The 7,968-nt window shown below is 41.2% G+C and overlaps 1 protein-coding gene across 1 annotated transcript; it reads left to right on the plus strand.

The window, feature by feature from the left end:
* The first annotated feature begins 244 nt into the window (after positions 1–244).
* On the plus strand, positions 245–7,643 carry GCM2 (glial cells missing transcription factor 2). The gene is made up of 5 exons (XM_039857677.1): positions 245–348; positions 3,800–4,052; positions 4,187–4,299; positions 5,413–5,538; positions 6,616–7,643. The coding sequence occupies exons 1-5, from the start codon at positions 259–261 to the stop codon at positions 7,552–7,554; spliced, it is 1,521 nt and encodes a 506-aa protein (XP_039713611.1). The 5' UTR covers positions 245–258; the 3' UTR covers positions 7,555–7,643.
* The last annotated feature ends 325 nt before the right edge of the window (positions 7,644–7,968 follow it).

The raw sequence follows: 7,968 nt of genomic DNA on the forward strand, positions 1-7,968 counted from the left end.
TCTTTATAAACCTGCGGGCAGCTGCCAGGCGCTGACGCCGCCGCCGAGGGCAGACCTTTCAACACCGGGCCGGGAACAGGGGTCCCCCCGGATCCTTAACTTCTGGATTTCCCAAACCTCTCTCTCTCTCTCCCTCACTCTCCCCACACACACTTTCTAAAAAGGGTGGGGCGGGGGGAGGGTCACCTTTCGCACTTCTAGGTTTGTTTTCTTCTATCTTTCATGATCCTTGCCGGAGACTGCTAGTGAGGTGGGCAGATGCCGATGGAAGCACAGCAGAGGGTGAACTGTGTGCACTCCTACGGGATGAAGCTCAGTTGGGATATCAACGATCCGCAGATGCCTCAGGTGCGTGACACCCGGCGCGGCGTGGTCCATCCAAAGAAGAGGGGGTAGCATTCAAGTCCTTGCAAAGACTGGACGGACCCCATCCCCACTCCAGCACACACACACACACACACACACACACACACACACACACACACACATCCCTGAGAGCCCTCAGCTTTAGAGTGACTCTGCAAAGGGCAGAGTTGGATTTAGAGATGTTTGTTCCCCCAGTTCTTTCCTTACACTTGTTTAAAATTACACGGAAAGTAGTTCCCAATCTTCTGGCAAGAGCAGGACGCCTCATCTCTCACTTTTCTTTAACTAAGGTAGCAATCAAGTGATTCCTTATCCATTCTTTGAAATTATGAAAAATGTAGGGGAGAATCTTACCGAATGTAGGTACGCTGCTTCTCACGCAGCAAAACAGTGAGATAGTACTGTAAATAGCAGTGACCTGAATCTGAAACAAATAGCACTACTTGGGCAATTTATTCAGACACTCTAGGCTGTTTGGATAAAGCACAGCTCTTAGGAAGTTTCATAGACATGCTGACCAGGGAGCCTCTGCAATCTGGATTTTGGAAATAACGTCTGAACTTATTTCTGTAACGACAAGGAAATCACCATCTTTCTAAGGTAGTTTTTTTTTTTTTTAATGGAACAAAGTGGTTTGGAGCCAAGTCCAGGGAATGAGCTTGGCAGTTATGCTTGATCACTGACTTGGAGGAAAAACTGAGGAGTGACTTCGAAGTCTTGTGTGTATGTACCTGGAGGGACAGTGGGAGTGACCTCCCAAGCATTTGCAAAAGTGGACTTCCAGCAATGTTGTGGCACAGGAATAAGAGACTTGGCATTTATTCAGCATCTATGTGCCATATGGGAGTTCAGATGGACAGCAATTCATTAATAAAATTGTGTATCCTCTCAAAGAGATCAGAGATTTTTTGGATGTACATATTCATAGTAAGTTTCTTTTGTTTGTTTTAATGTCTGCCTACTTTAAAGTCACACTGTACCATTTTTTTGTAAAACTGGACCTCAGTACAGCAAGAGCCTCTCATTCCCACTGACTTCAGTCCATATAAATGTTCATAGAAAAAATCTAATATTGCGTTTTAGAAAAGAGATCTAAATAATGGAAAGATGGCTCCCCTCTCAAGCGTTTTCTAGACTTCATGTATAAATGTGGGTTATTTTCTTTTTTGGAGACTGATTCTTAAGCAGGGAGTGTATGCAATATCTCAAAACAGACAAGTGCACTCAGCTATAAAAAGAGAACTAGAAAAACTTAGGTTTCTAGCCCTGGTTTGGCTAACTGAAGGACAAAGAGCAAAACTGGCTGTATGACCTTGAGACAGTTCCTGAATTTGCCTTAGTCTCAGGCTACTCACCTCTTACCAAGTGGCCGAACTAGATAACAAACAATCTTGTCTATTGTCATGCTCAACATGTGCATGCTCTTCTGTGTATGTGTGTGCCTGTGTTTATACATCTAACACATTAGAGCAAATGAAACCCAATCTTGGAGTCCTCCATTCTTGTTTTGATTTTAAAATACAGTCCCTATGGCTTCAAAGTGTCACTACTTTGGTAGCTGATGTGAGACATGGGTATCTAGTCTGTACCCTTACAGGGCAGTGCTAAAGGAAGACTCTCTTCTGGAAAATTGTCAATTTGTTACTAAGTTTCTTAAATTGAAACGTTCGCTTTAACAACAAAGATATTAGCATTTAGTATAAACTTAGTACATCATTATGTATTTCATTAGTGACTGACCTTAGGTTAATCCATTAATTTATGTCAGTTCTAATATTTTCAGGAAAAGATAATAATGCCTATTAGTAATAATGATTTCAACAATATCCCTGTGGTTTTGGAAATAAAATTGCCCATTTACCTGTTCCTATTAAATGTAATATACTAACAATGTACACAAGTCTGAATTGTCCAATTGAGAATACTTTTTCCTACAAATGCTGTTATCTAATTTTCCTGGGGGGCAGGAGGGAGAGAAGATGCAAATGCCTTATTACTTCAATAATACTCTTCTAAGTCTGTCATACCAGTAAAGCCAGTGGGACCTGGCTGCCACAGATCTTCTGCTCCAATCCCAGAAGATCTGTGTCACCGTAGAAGGCTGTCTCTCTAACTTCCACCTCTTATCTATTAAATAAGAGTAATGATGCCTATACAAGTTTACTGTGAGGATTATAGATACTGCATAATGTGGCTTTGTGAGCCATACTGTCTCTGTCCTAAAATTCTCAATTTTGCATTGTAGTGTGAAAACAGCCAGACTTGTCCATGTTCCAATACAGTTTTTTTATAGATACTGAAATTTGAATATCATGTCATTTTCATGTGACGCAGAATATAATTATTTTTATTTTCTGCAACCATTAAAAATATATAAATTATTCTTAGCTTGAGGGTCATACTGAAACAAGTAGTAGGCTGGCTTTGGCCCACGGTCCCTAGTTTACCTACCACTGCCCTAAAGAGTACCTGGTGAATAATAAGTGCAAATTAAAGGGTAATTTTATATTAAACTTATATATAGGAAAGACATTGTGGTATAAATTATGCATAATATGGACAAAGACCACCAAACATGAAATATTATTAAAGCAATTCTCAATATTTTATTTAGTATCACAGCCTCATGGCAGTTGGTTGAGAATAACAATTCACGTTGCTCTGGGGAGAGGTTCAGTGCTCAGGAGGCTTCTCTCAGTGGTGAGGTTTACCTTGATGGTTATGCCCTTCATCGCAATATCTTTGTAAACTTGAAGAGCTAAGTTCCGAGGAACAAGGAAAGCTGTTTTTGCATCTCTGATGCTGCTCTCTAGGTATCACTGACAGCAGTAACTTACAGGTTTGGGATAGAGCCAAGGACTTTTGAAGAAAAAGCCCTGGGTGGAAGTAAATATATTTACAGGTTCAATTGCATGTTGGTGAGAGAGCATTCTAATCACTCTTAGCCCTCCCACTTTGATACTTAATTTGAAAAGGTTTTCAACATTTAAACCCACAAGAAGTGGTATAATACGGTGGTAAGGAGAACACGCTCTGGAATCAAACAGCTAGGGTTCAAATCTTAGAACCAGTTCTCACTAGCTGCGTGACCTTGGGCAAGTCAATTAACCTTTCTGGCCTCCATTTATTATTTGGTAAAATGCAGGATGATAATATTACCTATTGTCTGTGTGTCTTAGGAAGTATAGATGAATTGATACATGTACAGCATTTGGAAGATAAGCTCAATATAAACATCAACTAGCCAATTGTCAGAAAGGTTTCACAGGCAGAATGAGTAGTATTCCGAGACAGCACGATTTCTTAGTTTTACAACATTTCCGGATCTCAAAAAACAACTTTTTTCTAATGTGCTTGGAAAACCTTAAAAGCACGATGTGTCGGGTTTATGCTTGATAAACTTGATGGCTCTTCCTTTTGTGCACCTGTCCAGGAGCCAGCCCACTTCGACCACTTCTGTGAGTGGCCCGATGGCTATGTGCGCTTCATCTACCGCAGCGACGAGAAAAAAGCGCAGCGTCACCTGAGCGGCTGGGCCATGCGCAACACCAACAACCACAACGGCCACATCCTCAAGAAGTCGTGCCTGGGCGTGGTGGTGTGTGCGCGGGCTTGCGCCCTGACCGACGGCTCCCGCCTGCAGCTGCGGCCCGCCATCTGCGACAAGGCGCGGCTGAAGCAGCAGAGTAAGGCCCCGGGCCTGGGCTGGGGGCTGCCTTGCAGTCATGAGTTCCCTCTTCCCGGCTAATTTCTCCTTTCTTCCTTCAAAAGAGTTTGAAGTGAGGGCTGTTATTAATATTTCTCCCCGCTGGCTTTGCAGAGAAAGCATGCCCCAACTGTCATTCGGCTTTGGAATTGATTCCCTGTCGAGGGCACAGTGGATACCCTGTAACCAACTTCTGGCGGCTTGACGGCAATGCCATATTTTTTCAGGTAGGCCTGGTGTGTGGGGGCGGGGAGCACGTTTGTGATGGACATTTTCATCATACCTTTGGGACCAAACCACCTACTATAGGCCTTAGGAACTCCGGACCCAACCAAATACAGCTCTGATAGCCAGAAGCCAGAAATAGGTGCCAGGGCTCCCAGGACTCTATCCTGCTCCTAGGAATTAGCCTACCTACTGTGTTTTCAGTAAGGGTGAGAGAGAGCTACGTTGTAGTTATAGCAGGCTTAATATGGTAAAAGCACTGTTAGGTAACCTTTCGAGATGTCTATTATTGATGCTGTTTTATCAGTTCAAGAATTTTTTCCCTGTCAGTTGGGAAAAACAACAACAACAAAAACAACTCGGGATCTAGGGTAAGACATAATTTTTTCAATTTTAATTTTTTCTGTGACAATTGACATTCAATATTATTTTATATTAGTTTCAGGTGTACAAACATAGTGGTTAGACATTTATATAATTTATATATTGATCCCTCTCAAATTAATCTAGTACCCACCTGGCACTATACATAGTTATTACAATATTATTGATTATATTCCCTATACTGTGCTTTTCATCTCCTTGACTATTTTGTGACCACCAATTGTACTTCTTAATCCCTTCACCTTTTCACCCAGCCTCCCAGCCCCCATCCCATCTGAAAACCCTCAGTTTGTTCTCTTTATCTATGAATCTGTTTTCGTTTTGTTCATTTTTTTTTTTTTTAAGTTCCACATATAAGTGAAATCATTGGTATTTGTCTTTCTCTGTCTGGCTTATTTCACTGAGCATAATACCCTCTAAATCCATCCATGTCGTTGCAGATGGCAAAATTTCATTCTTTTTCATGGCCAAGTAATATTTTATTGTATACACACACACACACACACACATACACACATACACACACACCATTTCTTTATTCAGTCATCTATTGATGGACATTTAGGTTGCTTCCATATCTTGGCTATTGTAAATAATGCTGCAGTGAACATAGGGATGCATGTATTTTTTTTAATTAATATTTGGGATTTGGAGAAGACATAATTTTTGACCAACATTGCCAGCTTCCTTTAAAGGAACAAATATACGATTTATTTTTTTTGTTAATGCAGGCCAAAGGAGTTCATGATCACCCAAGACCAGAGAGTAAATCAGAGACAGAAGCTAGAAGAAGTGCCATCAAGAGACAAATGGCCTCTTTTTACCAACCCCAGAAAAAGAGAATTCGAGAACCAGAGGTAATGGGGAACTGACATTACACTGTGGTCTGTGTTTATTTTCATCACAAAATACACTGATAATTATTTGAAATATCAATGTCACACATTCTTTAGAAAGATTTGATTATATATGAGAATTATATATCTCTAACAAAGAGTCATTGAATCAATATTAGTGTTTCTAATTTCATTTTTATCTAATTTCATTTCAAAAAAGCAAACTCTCTCCACAGTCAATGATATAGTAAGGATGTATACGGACATCCTGATACAAGGGCAGTTATCCAATGGTAATAAAGAAATATGTGCATACCAACAATGATTAACATGTATCCTTGAGAGGGTCCTTTACACTGTTTACATAAAACAGATAGAATTTCTTTGGGAAACTCAATCCAGTTTGGCTTTTCAACTAAAGATGCTAAAGAGGCAGAGTATTAGTCTGACGATAAGAAAAACTGACATTGTTTGAGCACTTCCTATGTGCTAAGCACATACAGTTTAAGAGTTTCACATATGAAACAGTCACAAAAGCCTTGAGAGGAAGTTACTGTTATGGAGTCCCATTTTAAAAATTGATACTGCAGTGAACATAGGGATGCATGTATCTTTAAATTAGTGTTTTGGATTTGGAAAAGACAATTTTTGACCAACATTGCCAGCTTCCTTTAGAGGAACAGATATATGATTCATTTCCTTATTAATGAAGGAAGGCTAAGCAAGATTAAGTAACTTGTCCAATCAATGAGCAACAGACTCAGGATTTGAACCAGGTCTGTATCAGGCTCAAGAATTTCTACTATTATGAACATAGTATGGGGGCCGGAAGGAGGACCATCTGTTACTCAGACTCACCCTGCCTGGCTATCTGTACCTCCTCATTCAGCAGTGTGGCATTCATGCCTGAGCAAGCTCAAGCTATGCAACTCCTGGACTATGTATCCAAATCATGTACCTGAGCAGCACAGTGCTCACAATGGTAGAACCCATCAACTGGAAGTTTATTTTTATTTGATTGATTGGCTACTGTTACAGGTGAGAGTGTCCATGCAATTTGCATTTTATTTACAAATAAAAATGTGTGTCATTTTTTAGGCAGAAGAAAATCAAGACAACAGTGGACATTTCAACAACATACCTCCTCTGGAAAATTTAGAAGAGTTTGATATAATTACTGACACTGGCTTCCCTATTCCAGGGCAATCTTGCTTTTCCCTCCCAAACTCTGATGCTTACAAAGCTGCCTGCGACCTAGCCACGATTCAAGGAGAAATAATGCCACCCTTTCAGAAATATCCAAATCCAAGAATCTATTTGCCTAGGCCACCTTGCAGCTATGATTTGGCAGGTCCTGGTTATACAAATTCAAGCCCATATCCTACCCTTTATAAAGATTCCAGCAATAAACCTAATGACGCAGACTGGGTTCATCTGAATGCGCTACAATATAATGTCAACTCATACTGCAGCTTCGAGAGAAGCTGTGATTTCACCAGTAAACAACATGGCTGGAAACCAGCTCTTGGAAAAGCTGTCCTTGGGGAGAGGACTGACCCTGGACAGTTCCAGGCTATGGCCACTCGCTCTTATCATAACCCAGAGCTTCCCTGCGGGTACATCACGACTCCCCCACCAGGTGCCCCAGCCCTACAGACCGTGATCACCACCACCACCAAAGTGTCCTACCAGGCCTACCAGCCCCCTGCTCTGAAATACTGTGACAATGTGCGGGAAACTAAGAACCTTTCGGGCTGTAACTATGCTTCTGAAAACACACCAATGTCCATCTATCCGGAAGCCTTGGACCTTCCAGCTACAGTCACCAGGGCAGCCTCTCCAGTAGGGTCACTTCCTTTGAAAATCCCGGGAGACTGCAGGACCATCAGACCCACTTTGGCTTTTTCTCAAGAGTCAGCTCCCTCCAGGACAGACAGAGCAGAGACCTGGGATGTGTGTATCTCTGGACTGGGGTCTGCAATCAGTTATTCAGATAGAGTTAGTCCATTCTTTAGCTATGGCAATGAGGACTTTTAAACAACAAAGCTGAGCACAACATAGTATTGGTGTCCATGCAGGCAGTGAAACAAGCAGATGGCAACTAACTCTTGTTGAGTTGGGAGATTTATGTAGGACAACATTTTAAAACCCATTTTGTCTACAGTCATGCCACCCTGAACAAGCCCAATCCTATCTGATCTCTGAAGCTAAGCAGGGCCGAGCCTGGTTAGTGCTTGGATGGGAGACCACCTAGGAAGACCAGATGCTGTAAGTGTAAATATAAATAAATAAACAAATAAATAAATAAGAGATTGTAAAATGACAAGGTCCTTGCAATCTGTGAGGGTTGCCTCACCTAAAAATAAATAAATAAAAATAAAACCTATTTCACTGCACAGAACTAGGTCTGGACTCTCCCAAATGAACAAATAAGCAAACTTGAGACCATGA

Source organism: Pteropus medius, unplaced genomic scaffold (assembly GCF_902729225.1).
Source record: "Pteropus medius unplaced genomic scaffold, Ma_sr-lr_union100, whole genome shotgun sequence".
Classification (NCBI taxonomy): Eukaryota; Metazoa; Chordata; class Mammalia; order Chiroptera; family Pteropodidae; genus Pteropus; species Pteropus medius.

Bases quoted from the DNA above. Each gene is read 5' to 3' on its own strand.
- GCM2 (XM_039857677.1), top strand. From the start codon at position 259: ATGCCGATGGAAGCACAGCAGAGGGTGAACTGTGTGCACTCCTACGGG. The intron at 349-3,799 runs GTGCGTGACACC...GCACCTGTCCAG, and splicing joins ACGATCCGCAGATGCCTCAG to GAGCCAGCCCACTTCGACCA. The intron at 5,539-6,615 runs GTAATGGGGAAC...GTCATTTTTTAG, and splicing joins AGAGAATTCGAGAACCAGAG to GCAGAAGAAAATCAAGACAA.